The 15923-nt window shown below is 71.7% G+C and overlaps 1 protein-coding gene across 1 annotated transcript; it reads left to right on the top strand.

The window, feature by feature from the left end:
* The first annotated feature begins 10620 nt into the window (after window positions 1–10620).
* On the top strand, window positions 10621–15345 carry PPP1R1B (protein phosphatase 1 regulatory inhibitor subunit 1B). Its single transcript, XM_076356948.1, has 8 exons — window positions 10621–10848; window positions 11968–12028; window positions 12521–12543; window positions 13116–13191; window positions 13363–13491; window positions 14090–14158; window positions 14944–15108; window positions 15193–15345. Exons 1-8 carry the CDS (start codon window positions 10768–10770, stop codon window positions 15279–15281), a joined length of 693 nt encoding a protein of 230 aa, XP_076213063.1. The 5' UTR covers window positions 10621–10767; the 3' UTR covers window positions 15282–15345.
* Window positions 15346–15923: the final 578 nt, after the last annotated feature.

Below are 15923 nucleotides of genomic sequence, written 5' to 3'. Positions count from 1 at the left end.
GCTGCGGCCGAGCAGATGGCACCTGGGCTGGAGCCGGCCCGCGGGGAGGCAGGGCCCACCCCAGCCGTGCCTGTGCCGGTGCGGTGCCGGGGCACCAATTCCTGGGCAGCCTCCTGGCACATCGCAGCCCTTCCCCGCAGCACCATTCAGCTCCCTCTGTTGTTGCCATCTTCATTTTGCAGGCGGGTGCCGGTCGGGCATCACTGTACCCCGGGAGCCCACCCTCGCCCGGTGCCCGCGGCACACCGGCGCTGCCTGTTCCTGCCAGCTCTGGGTAAGTCCCCACTCCGCTGCCCTCGGTTCCCAGGCCAGGGGACCCCCAGCCCTCAGCAGGCAGCACGGCCCCACTCCAGCCCGGCTGCACCCCCGGCGTCGGGGCAGTGAAGCTGGCGGTGGCCCGGTTCCTGGCACCGGGCTTGCAGCCCACGGGGGACCCGCGGGGGCACCGGGGCTGCCCGAGGCCAAGGAGATGCCACGGCAGGAGCAGCCGGGCTGGCCCGTGCGGGGACAGGGACGGGGGCAGGGGAAAGCCGCGAGCCCCTGGCCCGGTGCATCCGTTACAGCCTAATTAGCAGCCGGCGAGCGGCAAGGGTGGGCGCCGGCGTGAGCCTCATCAGCATGCACAGCGCTTGGAGGGAGAAGAAAGTGGAGACATGAAACGGGGAGAGGAGATGAAAGGGGAGCAGGGAGATGAAAACCCAAACCACTGCATTGTACCCAGGGCCGGGGCGGTGCCGGGGGCCCTCGGACGGCCTGTGCCGGGGCACGGCCCACGGTGCGGACACAGGAGGAGGGATCCCGGTGCTGTCCCCGTGCCATCCCCTCCACCGCGGCTGGTGGTGGCACAGGGCAGAGCGGGGCAGGGGCAGCCCCGTCCTGGTCCCCAGGTGCCTTTCGTGGCGGGGGGGGGGGGGGTCAGCCAGGGTGGTGAGTGGGGCTCCCAGCGTCACGGCACGGGGGCTGTATGAGCAGGATCCGGCCCCTGGGGAAATGGGGCTGCCCCGGGCAGCAGCAGGAGGCGAGGTCGGTGTGTACCCAGGACCGGGCACAGCCGGGGGGAGCAGGGTGGGAGCAGGGGCAGGGCTGGGTGCTGGTGCTTTGGGTGCAGGGGCTGGGTGGGGGGTTTCTCCTGCCCCAGGAGGTTGGGGCTGGGGGAGCTGGGCCCGGTGACCCCGGGGCTCTGGTCCCCATCCTGCTGCTGGTCCTCCTGTGCAGGGACCAGCTTTCCCGGCCCTGCCGCCTCCAGTCCCTGGCCACCCCAGCCAGGTCCCCTGAGGTCTTGCTGCCCGGCGGGCACAGCAGGGCGTTTGGCTCGTGCATGAAGCTCTTTCCTCCTCCGAAATTCATCCTCCGTGTCCTTTCCCCTCCCTCCGGCAGGAAGGCGATGGATGGGGATGGGGACCCTGCCTGGAGCGGCGGCGGCTCCGTCCCGGAGGTGGGTGCCGGGGGGACACGTGGCATCCGGAGAGACATGGCGGGGGCACGGAAGCGGGTCGGCACCGGCAGAGCCGGGGGTGGGAGCTGGGCGCTGGGTGGTGCCAGGACCCGGCTGGGAGCCAGCTGGGCCCAGGGCGGCTGCCGGGGGCCCCGCGTGGGGCGAGTTTGCCGGGGCTCAGCCGGCTGCCGCATCCCCAGCGTGGGGCTGGTGCGCGGCACCGCAGCCGGCTGCCTCGGTAAGGCTGCACCGTCCCTCCCCAGCGTGGGCCGGGGGGCACCCGACCTGGCCCCCCTCACCAGCAGGGTCCCTGTCCCCCTTCGGTGGGGCTGAGCCGTCCGGGGCCCAAGCGGAGGAGCCGGCTCCGGCGTCTCCCCGCGCGCGGTGGCGGGGGGAGGCGGGGGCCGCGCTGCCAGATGGAGCCAGCTCCACGCTGCAATATTTCTGGGAGGTGAAGGCTGGGGAGAGATGGATGCGCTAACGCGCGGCGGAGCCACCGCCGGGGAATGTCAGCCGAGGGGAGGAGAGCGGCGGGAGCGGGAGCCCAGCCCGTCCCCGTCCCCGCTGCCTTTGGGGATGAAGTGGCCCCGGGCCGGGTCCCCGGAGCAGCTCTCCCTCGTGGGACCCATCCCTGGGCATCTTCCAGTCACCGGGTGAGCAGGGCCCCATCTGTGGGTGCGGGTCTCTGGGGGACGGGGGTGTGGGCGCCCTGCCTGTCCTCACATCCCTAAAGGTCCCGATGGGGATCGCGGGGTCATGGGTGGGTTGGGGAGACTGGGAGGAGGAAGCTGCTGGTGGAGGGAAACTGAGGCACGGAGGGAGGAAAGGGGCGGTCCTGACTCAGCCAGGATCAGGGGGGCTTTTAGCGAACCCTCTTTTCTTTTGCTAGAGGAGGACAGGGAGATGCTGTGCCAGCCCTGGGGCTGTGGTGCCGGTGCCAAGCGAAGCCCCCGTCACCGCGGGGCGGCTGCTTCACCCACCCTGGCCGGAATCCTGCCCTTGGGGCAGCCTGAACCCCCGCCCGTCCCCGCCACCCGCTGCCGCTCACGGGCCGGGAACTTGTCCAGCGGTTTTTAAGTCACACGCTGTTAATTAGGCAAACGACGCCCTGGGAATTGTCTGGTGGGAAACTGCCGGAGCCATGGCTGCATGCGGGGCTGGGGACGGAGGGTCCCGGGGCGGGAGGACGGGTGGCCCCAGGGGACTTGTCCTCCCCCGCGCCCCCTTGTCACCCGGCGGTCGCTTGGTTCGCCCCTGCCAGGGTCAGATGCTCTTTGGGGACAGTGTGGGGGGCTGGGACAGGGGGACCCTGACCCGGGATCCAGGGCCAGAGGGGGCTGCCATTGTGCCACCAGCAGAGCTGGCTGCTGGTGAGGTAATAAGGCTGCCCTGTTGAGGTCACAATGGGCTATGACATCACAACAACTGGACTGTGATGTCACAAGAACCCAGGAGCGGACAGGAGACCCCCTGTGGCCGCAGCATCCCCCCCATCGCTGCCCCAGCCGGGTCAGGGGGGGCACAGGGGGCCGGCACGCAGGCCGGCAGTGCCACCGGCGTGGGCACGGCGCGGCGCGGCTGAACGAGCGCTGCTGGCACCGGCCCCCGGCCCCCCCGCGGCAGATGGCGTCCGCTTGGGCCTGTTTCAGGGAGCCGGCAGGGCGCGATGGCGGGGGGATGCGGCGTGCGGGGGCGGCGGGGGCTGCCCACAGCCACGTCCCCCTCCATGGCCCCCCCCACCCCACTCGCCTGCGCCCCTCTGCGCTGATGTCCCCAAACCGGGGAGGGGGGGGGGGAGGCGGCCGGTGGCCCCCCCAGAAATGCACCGAGTGGCATCAGGCCTCAGCGGGGCGGGTGGGCACAGGGGCCATGGGCGAGGGGGGACCAGGGTGGCACCAGGGACAAAGGCAAAGGGCTGGATTCGGAGCTGTGGGGCTGGGGGTGCCAGACCCCCGTCCTGGGGGGGCCTCGGGCCACCAGCCCTTGGGGGCTGATCCAGCCCGGTGCTGCCATCGCGGGGCTCGGCTGTCCCTGCCGGCCCCAGGGCACCGGGGGGGACCCCCAGCGTCGGGCACTCTGGGGCCTCCCATCCCTGGGGACGTTGGGGACCCCCATCCCACATCCCGGGTGGCTTTGGGAACCCCCAGCCTGGGGAGCAGCACCCCCATCCCAACACCCCGAGCCAACTGGGGGGGGGGGGGCCGGCAGGGAGTGGATTTGGGGGGGGGGGGGGTGTCTCCATGGCGACAGGGCGCCGATGACGACAGTCGCCATGGCGAGGCTGCGTGGCCCGGCCCGTTGCCATGGCGATGCGCCTGGCACTGCGAGTCGCCATGGAGATGGCCGAGGGATGGAGCGGTCCCCGTGGCGGGGGCCCAGGGCCAGGCCCAGGGCTGGGGGGTCCCCGGGGCCGAGCCCCCGCCGAGCCCCCCCCCCCCCCCCCCGCCACGCGTGGGACCTCGCGCCCTCCCGGCGTGCCGCCGCGTGGGGCCGGTGCCGCCGCGTGCCGCCGCGTGCCCGCCGCCGCCGCCGCCCAGGTTCATTTGCACGAGGCTTTTCCACTCCAGTTCACACTACCATCTGACAAGCCCAACTTCTCATTTTCAGAGTAATCACTCCACTGCACTAATTGCACATGCAAATATGCAAATTCGTATTAATTAATTACTATACTAATTAGTTCTGTGGTATTTGCGAGTAATAAATCATTCGGAGGGAGCGGGAAGCTGGAGACCTGGCCCATTTACACTTCGCATAAAATTTTAATAGGCGCTCCGGCTGATCCGGGACAGCCGCGCCGCGCCGCGCTTAAAGGCGCAGAGCTGGCGTGGCACGGCCTGGCCGCGCTGCCTGGCTCGGGGGGGCACCGGCACCCCCGGCCCCGGTGCGCGGGAGGGGGCGAGGGGATGGAGAATAGGGAGGCAAAAGGGAAAATGAAGAAAAAGGCGACGGGGAGGGGGGATGTGGGCGGTTTGGGGGTGCAGGGCTGGTCCCCGGGGGTGGCACGGTGGCTCTGTGCCCAGTGGCTGCGGTAGCCCCGGCTGTCTCCTCCTGGGGAAACTGAGGCACAGAGCGGGGTCCCCCCGGGGAGCGGGTTCACGGTGCTCCCCACCGCAGCACCCCACGCCTGGGGGCTCTCCCCTCGCCTGGGAGGTGTCCAGCCCCTCCTGCTGCGGGGAGACCCCCAGGGACGGGAGTGCCGGGGGGGGGGGGGTGTGTCACCCCGCTCTGCAGCCGCTCCTGCTCCTGCCAGCCACTGCCGCCACGCCAGCACCGCGACCACGCCGGCACCGTGACCACACCGGCACCACGACCACGCCGGCACCGCGCAGCCGCTCCCCGCCGCCACCTTTGGGGATTTTGCAAGCCTTTAATTGTCGTAAGCACAGATTAATTAAGCAGTGATAAACACAAACCCATGCATTATTGATGAATAAGGGTGAGTTCAGGTTGGTGCAAACGTTGTAATTAAATATAAACCTCAAGCTGCCCATTGTTAACGTACAAATTACATTACTATTGCGACACGTGTCGGGGCGCGCGCGGCCGGGAAGGGGCTCGTGCCCGGGCACCGCAACCCTGCTGCGCCCTCCGGCCCCACGGAGAGGGGACAGGGGGGCTGGGAGGGGGGTTTGGGGGGCAGGAGCGGGGATCCCACTGCCCGGCCCCCTCTCCGCGGACATCCCTGGTTTCGCTGCAGCGTCGGGGCCAGGCCCTTTCTCCGTCCGCATCCGTCCTGGGTCCGAGGATGCTCCCCGCCGGGCCTGGGACAGGCCGAGGGACACGTCACCGGCCCCCTGGCCCCGTGGGGACAGCAGCTCCCCAGGGAGGGACAGGGAGTCCTGGCTCGGCACCTGGCTCCCCTGGGATGGGGACACGCACGGGCACCCCGCACGCTCCTGTGCACGGACGCACGCACACACATGCATGCACACGCTCCTGTGCACACATGCACATCCCTGGCACACACACGCATGCGCACACACACGCTCCTGTGCGCGCACACACGCATGCACACGCACATGCGTGCACACATGGATGCACACACATGCACAGCCCTGGCACATGCACACGCGCGTGCACGCACAAGTGCATACACACACACGCGTACGCTCCTGTGCGCACACATGTGCAGCCCTGGCACACGCATGCACGCACACCCAGGCACCCCCCGCAGCCCCGGTTCCCACCGCACCAGCACCCACCCAAACGCCCCACCCTGAAGCAGGGCAGCCCCCACCCGCAGGGGCTCGTGTCCCCACGTCCCTGTGCCCCCCCGCACGAGCAGAGCCCCCACTCGGGCACCATCCCTGGCCGGGCCACGCTCGCCCATATGTCCCTCCCTTATGGATTTGCACCTGACAGTTCGTTTGCCGGGACCCCCCTGCGCCGGGTGCTGTGGCTGTGCCACCCTCCCCGCGGGCACTGGGCTCTCCCCGGCAAACCCCGGCCCTCCGGCCAGCCGCATCCCCCGGGGATGTCCCCACTGGGACAAGTGACAATGACACCGGGGGGCTGCGGGGAGAGCGGGCGAGCCTGGCTGGCTGTGCGTCCCCAGCTCCCCGCGCGCCCCTCGCCCGGGCAGAGGGTGGGGGTTGGCAGCTGGTAGCTATTTATTAACCAGTCATGGTTAAATTGGTTTATAAATTAACAGATGTTTTAACTTTATTCTTTCTTCTGGGAATGGAGGCAGCAAACTGGTTTGTGCTGGCGGCCGGGCACCGGCCGGGCCCCCTCCCTGGGAGGGTCTCATCGATGGGGATGGGGTGGGGGGAGCGGGGCTGGCAGCCCCCCCCTACAGCCCCCCCGGCAGGGCACCAGGATGGGCTTTCGGGTCCCCTGGGGTCACATCTCCTCAGGGAAGGTGGTGGCTGGGGGCTCGGGCTGCGGAGGGCATGTGCTACAGGTGGGTAAACTGAGGCACGGCCACCACTGACGTCCCCCAGCAAGAAGAGACCCCCAGGGTGCCTCTCCTCTCCTGGTCTTACCGCTGCACCCCCTCCCTCCTCGGGACGTCCGCGCTTGCACCCCCCCATATCCCCCCCCCCCCAAGGTTTTAACTGTTCAGACCCTCCCGGGGCAGGCAGACCCCGGCACCAGGCTTCGTGTGCACAGACCCCCCCTGAGCCAGTGCATCCCCCTGTCCGGGTGGGTGCCTACCCTGGGGGTGCCGGGTGGGATGCCCACCCCGGGGGGGTTGTCCCAGGACCCCCCAGTGCCCCCAGCCCTGGTGGCAGCCCCCGGTCCCCGCCCGGCCGGGAGCACCCCGGGGCACGGGCGCAGGCGCGAGGCTTGGCGTGGGCCGGTGGCTGGCGGCTGCCAACCGGGACGGCTCCAGCCACGGCTCCGCTCCGGCCACCCCGTGCCAAAGCCCTTGAGCCCGTGCCCAGGCCTGCGCTCGCCACGCGGCTGTGCCAGCACCAGGGTGGCCATGCCAGCCCGGCCATGCCAGCGTCGGGCACCGCCATGCCAGCACCGGGCACCGCCATGCCAGCCGCGCCGGGGATGACATCTGCCGGCAGCGTGCCGCAGCGCCGACAGGAACGGCCGGGCTGGCGAGGGCACCGGGGCCAGGCCCAGCCCAGGGGGACGTGGGGACACAGCCCCCTGCCCACCCTGCTGGGGTGCGGGGATGGGACCCCTCCTCACCCTGCCGGGGTGTGGGGTCAAATCCCCCCCTCCCACTGGGGATATGGGGACGCGTCCCCTCCTTGCACCGGGGTTGGTGCCCCCGCGTCTTTCCAGGGATACAGGGTTGCAGCCCCCCCCCCCCATCTTGCTGGGGTTGGAGCCCCCCCATCGTGCTGAGGACATGGGATTGCAGCCCCCCCCCATCATGGTGGGGTTACGGGGTTGCAGCCCCCCAGTCCCGCCAGCGCTGCTCAGCGCCTCAGTTTCCCCATCGCAGAGAGGGGGTGCCAGCCCCCCCCAGTGCTGCCCAACTGCTCTGGGCAGCGACATTGGCAGCGGGGCAGCGGGGTGCCACCGTGGGGGTGGCCAGGTCCCCAGGCCCCCCCCCCATGCAGCCCCATTTGGGGAGGGGGCCGCCCCCAGGTCCCCCTTCCCCTCTGCAGCGCCCCAGGCTTGTCGCTGGGGGGGGGCTCCCAGCAGGGAAGGGGTTAAGGCCCCCGCGCCCCCCCCCGCGCCCGCCGCCCCCTCGGGCTCCCACGCGTGTTCCCACTCCCGGCACCTCCTCTGCGCCCGGGGGAGCACCGGCCCCCACCCGGCCGCCCCCGCTGTAGCTCCGGGGGGGGTGTGAGCCGGGGGGGACCGGGGGGGGCCTGTGCCCGGGGGGCTGCACCCACGGTGGGTCCTGGGGTGCGAGGGGGGGCTCGGGGTGCACAGCCCAGGGGGAGCTGGGGGGGGGACCCCGGGAGTGACCCCCCGGGCACCCCCTCCCGCAGGGCCGGGCAGGGGACCCAGGCGTCCGGAGGGGGATACCCAGGGTGAGGGGCACTGGGGGGCCCCGGCACCCACTGACACCCCCCCCGCCCTGCTCGAGCCCCGCCCACCCCATGCCCCGCCCCCTCCACCGCACAGGCCCCGCCCCCTCCCCGGCACTCACCCTTTGGACCGGGCAATCGGCGTCCCGGTGTCCTCTTGTCCCCACGATGCTGCGATCCCGTGGTGCCCCGTCCCCACGATGCCCCGTCCCCACGAACGCTCCGTCCCCGGTGTCCCCACAATGCTCCCACCCTACGGTGCCCCGTCCCCACGATGCTCCGTCCCTGGTGTACCCCATCGCCACGATGCTCCGTCCCTGGTGTACCCCGTCCCCACGATGCTCCGTCCCTGGTGTACCCCATCGCCACGATGCTCCGTCCCTGGTGTACCCCGTCCCCACGATGCTCCGTCCCTGGTGTACCCCGTCCCCACGATGCTCCGTCCCCAGCGTACCCTGTCCCCACGATGCTCCATCCTCACGCTGCCCCGTCCCCACGGTGGCCTGTCCCCATGACGCCCCGACCCCGCGGTGCCCCGTCCCCACTGCACCCTGCCCCAGTGCTTCCCCATCCCCACGATGCCCCGTCCCCGCAGCCCCCGTCCCCCCGTGCTGCCCGTCCACGTCGACGCCCCAGCCCCATAGCACCCTGCCCCTCTGACACCGTGTCCCCGCCGTGCCCGGCCCCGCGGCCCCGTCGTCACTCTGCCGCCGGGCGAAGGCTCCTGCTCCTCGCAGGTGCCCGCTGGTGGGGGGAGAGGCGGCAAGTGCCGCTTCCCCGAACCTGCTGCTATTTTTACTCTCCCTGCAGGAGGGTTTGCTGCTGCGTGGAGCTGCAGCCCCCGCTGCACGGCACGGGGCTGGGCACAGCATGGCATGGCATGGCATGGCACGGCAGGGCACAAGCACCGGTGGCTCTGCCCCTGCACGCCGCGGAGCAGCCTGGGTGCCCACGGTGCCAGAACGGGGCTGACCTGGTGAGGAGTGGGGCTGTGTGTGGCACGTGTGTGCCCGGAGCCGTGTGGCACGGAGGGGCTTCGGGTACCGCATCCCCTCCCCAGCACGGTGCCGGGTGCTGGGCCTGGTGCAGTACCCCCCTGCGCCGAGACACGGGTGCCACCCGCGGGCGCAGGCTGTGTAGGTGCGGGCGCGGGCAGCGCGTGCCGATCCCAGGGGGCTGCGGGTGCTGCTGCTGCCGCAGCGCGGGGAGGAGGCCCCGCCACCCCCTCGCATGGTGCCTTCGCGGGCGGGAGGAATGGGAACGGGAACGGCAGCAGGAAGGAGCCCGGGAACCTGTTGCCATAACAACTCGGGTCCCACGCCGGGATGGGGACAGGGACGGGGACGATGCTCAGAGCCTGGCACGGGGACCCCCAGCGTGGGGCCAGCCTGGGCAACGGGGTGACCGAGGGACTCCTCACCCTGTCCCCCGGCTCGGCCTCGCAGTCTCCTCCGTGGGGACACGGGCTCTGCTGGTGCCCGTCCCTGGGCTGTCCCCACCCGGGGTGGGCGCTGCCGCGTGGGGCTGCGCTGTGCCACAGGGCCAAGCTTGGCTGGGCAGAGCCCGGCTTTGCCGTGCTTTGCCGTGCTAAGCTGAGCTTTGCCATGCTTTGCCATGCAGAGCCGGGCTTTGCCATGCTTTGCCGCGTGGGGCCGGGCGGGCGGGAGGCTGGTCCATGGCACGGTGCCACTCGGGTAAATATTTTGCTGGAGCGGCGGCTGCTGGCCCGCGGCCATCCGCAGCCATTGGAGCACCGGGAGATCCGGGAGCCGGAGCCAGCTCCTGGCTCCCCCTTCCCCGTCCCTCCTCAGAGGCAGCTTCCTCAGCTCCAACGCCACCGGCACCGCCCCGGCCCCTGGCCAGGACGCCCCACAAGGGGATGGGTGCCACCGATCCGGCTGACGGTGACCTCCCTGTCCCCCTGCATGGGGACCCCCTGGGTGTTCCCCCCCCCAGCGGGGCCGGGAGAGGTGCCCTCGATGCCCGGGTCCCTCCCAGCAGGGCCACAGCAGAGCCTGGCATGTGCAGCGCCGAGCACCGGTGCTGAGCGGTGCCCAGGCTGGGGGCTGTGCCGGGGGGAGCCGAGCCCCCGCTTCCCCAGGGGGAAACTTTGGGTTTGGTGGAATTTTCCACCGGGAAAACCACCGAGAGCCAGGGCAGAGCCAGGACAGCCGGGCACAGCCCCGGGCGAGGGCACAGTCCCCTGCCTCCGGCACACCCCGGCGTCCCTGGGGCTGCAGCTGGTGGCGGTGGGGGAGCCCCGGCACACAGGCGATGGTACGGTTCGGGGTCCCGTGTCCCCATGGATGTCCCCTGGCCATATCCCCTGGGGGATCCCACCCCTGAAGGAGCAGTGTCCCTGTCCCGTGGGGTGGAGTGGGGTGCCCGTGGGGCACAGAGCAGCCGGGGGGATTTTCCTGCTGCCCCTCCAAGGGCGAGAGTGCCCCTGCCCCCTGCCCGCCCAGCCTGCGGCTCTGTGGGGAAACTGAGGCACCAGGAATGTGGACTCACGTGGAGGCACCCGTTCCCATCCCTGTCCCGTCCCGTCCCGCCTGGCCACCGCGGTCGGGGGCCACCCCCCGGCAGGGAAGGGGTTAAGGGCCCCCCACGGGTTGGCTGAACCCCCTCGGGGGCTCCCCAAGGGCTCATTACCGCGACCTCAGCCCCCCTGCCCGGGGGGATGAATAATTCAGCGCCTGGTAGGAGACGTGTCCTCCCTCCCTCTCCTTCCTCCTCCTCCTCCTCCTCCTCCTCACCGGCTCTGCCTTCCCCACCTCCCGCCGCTCTCAGTCCTCGCCGTACCGAGCCCCGGGTGCTACCGAACTCCGCTCGGCACCGGTGGCAGAGACACCCCCCCCGGCACAGCGGCAGTGACGCGCGGTCGAGGCCATGGACCCCAAGGACCGCAAGAAGATCCAGTTCTCGGTGCCAGCACCCCCCAGCCAGCTGGACCCCCGCGCCGTTGAGATGGTGAGGGCGGACATCGGGGTACGGGGTCACGCCGGAGGTCTCTCGTCGCCCTGAGGTCACCGGCAGAGCGCTGCCGGTGACCTCAGGGCGACGAGGGACCTCCGGCGCAACAGGGAGGGATGGGGAGGGACGGGAGATCCCCAAGGTGCCAGCGTGAGCTGGGTTCCACGGGAGGGATGGGGACGGAGCAGGACAGGAGGGATGGGACCGGGAGAGCAGGACAAGGGGGATCGGAAGGGACAGAGGGGACAGGGCATGGGATGGGAGGGACAGAGGGGACAGGAGGGACAGGATGGGACCTGAGGGATGGGACAAGGGGGATGGAAAGGGACAGGATGGGGGACAGAGGGGACAGGACAGATACAGAGGATGGGAGGGATGGGACGGGGAGAGCAAGACAACAGGGACTGGGGGGAACAGAGAGGACAGGGCATGGGATGGGAGGGACAGGAGGGACAGGACTGGATGGGGGACAGGATGGGACGGGGGCGAGACAGGGACAGGAGGAGAGAGCTCCAAGGTCTCTGTGTGAGCCGCGGTCCTGCGCAGAGGGAGAGTTGTGCAGGGGGACAGGGCAGGGACAGGGACAAGGATGGGACGGGAGAGGACAGGGATGGGACAGGAGGGAAGGGATGGGGCGGAGGGGACAGGACACGCTGGGGGACGGTGCAGCCACCCCCAGCCACTTGTGCCGGGTCCGAGGGGGCCTGTCCCCAGCACACACGGGACCCACACCCCCCGCGGAGGGGCCAGGGCAGGAGCTGGGGCTCTCGTGGGGCTGGGAGGGACCAGGGATATCGTGGGGACCCCGGGATGGGGCTGCGGCCCCTCTGTGGGGCACTGCGCCTTTCGGCGGCGCTGGCTCAGCAGGGACCCTCGCCCCAGGGACCCCCACCCTGGCCGGAGCTGGGTGCCCCCATCCCCTGCTCCCCGCTGGGTGCTCCCCCCTGTGCCGGGTGGGTGCGTGGCCCCGCACGCTCCCTGCACGCACCCGCGCTCACACACACACACACGGTCACACGCGTGCAGGCATGTGCATGGGGCCTCGATCCTGGGGCGCAGGGCAGGGGACAGGGGACCCCGGGCATCCCCAGCCGGTGACACCCCGCTGTGCCCCAGATCCGCCGGCGGAGGCCCACGCCGGCCATGCTCTTCCAGCTCTCCGAGCACTCCTCCCCAGGTGAGCGGGGCAGGGACCGGCGCCGGCCGGGGATGGGACACGGGGCAGGGATGGACGTGGTGGCAGGGGACATCTGGTCTAGGGACGGGAGGCGGTGGTAGGGATGGGACAGGGTGTCACCGGTAGGACGGGGTGGCAGGGGTGGGAGGTCGTGGCAGGGATGGGATGTGGTGTCATGCATGGTATAGGATGTCCGGGATGGGACATGGTGGCAGGGAGGGGACATGGTGGCGGGATGGGATGCGGTGTCACCTATGGTACGGGATGTCAGGGACGGGACGGGACGGCAGGGAGGGGATGGGGTGTTACATGCGGGATGGGGTGGCAGGGACGGGATGCGGTGGTGGGACAGGACACGGTCGCAGGTCCCCGGCGGGCAGGGTAACCCCCCCTGGAGCAGGGGTCTGGGGGTGGGCAGGGACCTGCCCAGCTCCATTGGGTGCCGGCAGCCCCGTCCCGCTCACCCCTCTCTCCCCGGCGCTGCCGACCCAGAGGACGAGTCCCTGCCCTACCAGGTGAGTGGGCGCCGGGACCCCCGGGGACCCCCTCGCCCGTCCCGTGGTTCCCTGGGCACCGGGGGGTTATTGGGGCACAGCCCAGGCGCCCGCCACCCTGTCCCGGCCTGGCCCCGGCCCTTATCGGTTCCCTGCCCGGCACGGGCACACGGCGCCAGCGCTGCTGGGACGGGGACGGGGATGGGGACGGGGACGGGGACGGGGACGCGGAGCCAAGCCAGGCTGTGGGGTTTGGCTGCGGTGCAAACCGCCTTGTGACCATCACGGGGACGCCACCCCAGGGTCCCCAGTGCCAGATCCCCATGGCTGGGTCCCCATCGTGGTGTCCCCAACGCAGGGACACCATTGTGGGGTCCTTGTCCTGGGAGGGGGTGGTGGTGTCAGCCTCGGGTCCCCATTGCGGGACCCCCATTGCAGCAACCTCATCCCGGGGTCCCTTGATCTCTCATCATGAGACCCCCCCCGTCACAGCACCCAGCTCCCCACGGGGTGCGTGGCTCCCCCAGGGGCGCAGTGGCCCCCAGCATGGGGGGACGCCAGGACCCCATCCCCAACACCGCTCCCTCCCGCAGCGCGCCTCCGGCGAGGGCTGCCTGCTTAAACCAAAGAGGACCAACCCGTGTGCCTACACGCCGCCCTCGCTCAAAGGTACCGGCTGGTGCCATCTGAATGGGGAAACTGAGGCACGGGGCCGTGCGGGGGGCACCTGGGCATGCCGGGGCCCCCCCCCCACGCCTCTCCTGGTGCCGCGTGGCTCCGTGGGGAAACCCCAGTGCTCCCAGTGCCCGGAGCGGGGTCCTGACGCCAGCGCCTCCCCAGCGGTGCAGCGCATCGTGCAGTCCCACCTGGAGAGTGGCCTGGCCGGGGGTGACAGCTCCGACGGGGAGGCCGATGACGGGGAGCATGAGCTGGCCCGTGCCTGCAACCCCGACAGCGCCCTGGAGCCTGGTGAGGGGGGACGGGGGACAGGGCTGCTAGAGCCCAGGGGACATGGGGACAGGATTGCTGGAGCCTGGGGGACATGGGGATGGGGCTGTCGCAGCCTGGGGGACATGGAACATGGGGACGGGGATGCTGGGGCCCAGGAGATGCGGGGACGCGGGGATGGGGCTGCCAGAGCCCAGGGGACAGGATTGCTGGAGCCTGGGGGACGTGGGGACAAGGCTGCTGGAGCCCAGGGGACATGGGGACAAAGCTGCCAGAGCCGTGGGGATGTGGGGCTGGGGCTGCCAGAGTCCGGGGGTGAGGGGACAGGTGCCACCGTCCCCCACAGCCCTTGGGGACGGGGTGGGTGCCCAGGGACAGAAACAGGCTGGCTGCTGCCGGTGCTGCCCGGACCTGCTGCCCGCTCACCCCAGGCTAAGAGGGTCCCGCGGGGGCCACCACATCCCCCCGCCGGGCAGTGTCTCCGTCCCCCGCCGGGGCCGCGCTGACGCCAGCCGGACCCCCGGCCGCTCGGCTGACGTGTCGGTTGCCGGCTCCGGCGGCGTCCCGGTGCCGCGCGTGCCTTCCTCTGCCCTCGGCTCATCGCCGCCCACCCGAGAAGCCCCGGGGAGCCAGACCAGAGCCGAGCGGAGCTTCTTCCCCGCCGGCCCTAAGGCACACAAGCGGAAAGGTAACGGGATGGGGCCGCCGCGGGGATGGGGACAGGGACGGCGAGGGGACGGGGATGGTAAGGGGACGGTGAGGGGATGGGGATGGTGAGGGGATGGCGAGGGGACGGCGATGGCAAGGGGACAGTGAGGGGACAGTGATGGCGAGGGGACGGCGATGGCAAGGGGATGGGGATGGCGAGGGGATGGCGATGGCGAGGGGACGGCGATGGCGAGGGGACAGTGAGGGGACAGTGATGGCGAGGGGATGGGGATGGTGAGGGGATGGCGATGGCGAGGGGATGGGGATGGTGAGGGGATGGCAAGGGGACGGCTATGGCAAGGGGACAGGGATGGCGATGGCAAGGGGACGGCGATGGCGAGGGGACAGGGATGGTGAGGGGACAGTGATGGCAAGGGGACGGCGATGGTGAGGGGACAGTGATGGCGAGGGGATGACGATGGCGAGGGGGACGGTGAGGGGACAGTGATGGCGAGGGGATAGTGGGGACAGACAGCAATGGCAAGGGGACAGGGACGGCGAGGGGACAGGGATGGCGAGGGGACAGTGAGGGGACAGCGATGGCGAGGGGACAGGGATGGCGAGGGGACAGGGACGGCGAGGGGACAGGGACGGCGAGGGGACTGGGCCGCCCACCAGCCCGCTGCGGCCCCCTCGCCCGGGGATGCCGGGCGGGTGCCGGGGCTCGGGGACCCGTCCCCGTCCCCGTCCCCCCCCCCCGGGCTGCAGCGGGGTCACCCCGGAGCCGGGGGGGTCCCTGGGGGCCACCGGCCTCGTTGCCCGCAGGCGGGCAGAAGGTGTCCTTTGCCGGCGGCATGGAAGAGCGCGGGGAGGACCTGAAGTCGCTGACGGTGTCGGAGATCCCCGAGGACCCCGAGGGAGCGGAGGGCGAGGAGGAGGAGGCGGCGGCGGCGGCGGCGGGACGGGAGCAGGAGGACAGCGGCACCGGGGGTACGCGGGGCGCCGTCCCCCCCCCCCCATCCCCGGCGGCTCGGCGGGCCCCGCGCCTGACCCCGCCGCCTTTCCCGTCCCCAGGGCGGCGACACGTCGGCTTCGCGGAGGTGCCCTCGCGTCCCATCGGCACCGAGCGCCACTCGCCCACCTTCCCGCTGGGCACCAGTTAGCCGCCCCCGGCCACCGGCCGCCCCCGGCCGCAGCAGCTTCGCCAGCGTCTGTGTCCCCGGCCCCCCCCCCCCCTTCGTCCCCCGCCTGCCCTGCCTGCGCTTCGTCTGCCGCGCCGCCCCCGCCCCGCTTCGGTGCCGGGGGTCCCGTCCCCGGGGAGCCCCGCGGGAGGGGCCGGCGAGGCCTCGCTCCCCCCGGCTGCCGGGGCAGGAGCCGGGGCCAGGCCCCCCCCGGGTGATGCCGGGGTCCGGGCCGACCCCCCGGGCTCCTTCCCCCCCCCCCCCCCGGCCCCCCGTCGAGCAGAGCCCCCCGCCCGCAATAAACGGCTGGACAGAGAGGCTGGAGCCTGCTTGGGGGGGGGGGGGGGCTGCGGCCCGGGGGGGGGTGGGCTGGGGGGCCCTGACCCCCGTGTCTGGGGGGCGACAGCCCGGGGGTGTGGGGGTCCGGGCACCCGGGGGGCGAGGGCAGGGCGCTGTGGGGCAGGGCTGCGGGGTCAGACCCCCCCGCCACCACGGACACCCTCCCCCCCCCCCGCCATGGGGAATGGTCTCTCCCTCCGCCCCTCCCCTCCCCTCCCCTCCCCGTCGGGCCCGCCCCCCCTCCGGCGGCCAGCGATGGTCGGCGCCGGCTCGCGTTTCCCTTCC

This window comes from Aptenodytes patagonicus, chromosome 20, assembly GCF_965638725.1.
Source record: "Aptenodytes patagonicus chromosome 20, bAptPat1.pri.cur, whole genome shotgun sequence".
NCBI lineage: Eukaryota > Metazoa > Chordata > Aves > Sphenisciformes > Spheniscidae > Aptenodytes > Aptenodytes patagonicus.
This window is presented reverse-complemented; position numbering and strand designations above follow the sequence as displayed.

Excerpts from the sequence above, each read along its gene's own strand:
- PPP1R1B (XM_076356948.1), top strand. The coding sequence starts at position 10,768 with ATGGACCCCAAGGACCGCAAGAAGATCCAGTTCTCGGTGCCAGCACCC. Across the intron at positions 13,192-13,362 it reads CACGCCGCCCTCGCTCAAAG|CGGTGCAGCGCATCGTGCAG; the intron begins GTACCGGCTGGT and ends GCGCCTCCCCAG. Across the intron at positions 13,492-14,089 it reads CGACAGCGCCCTGGAGCCTG|CCCCGGGGAGCCAGACCAGA; the intron begins GTGAGGGGGGAC and ends CCACCCGAGAAG.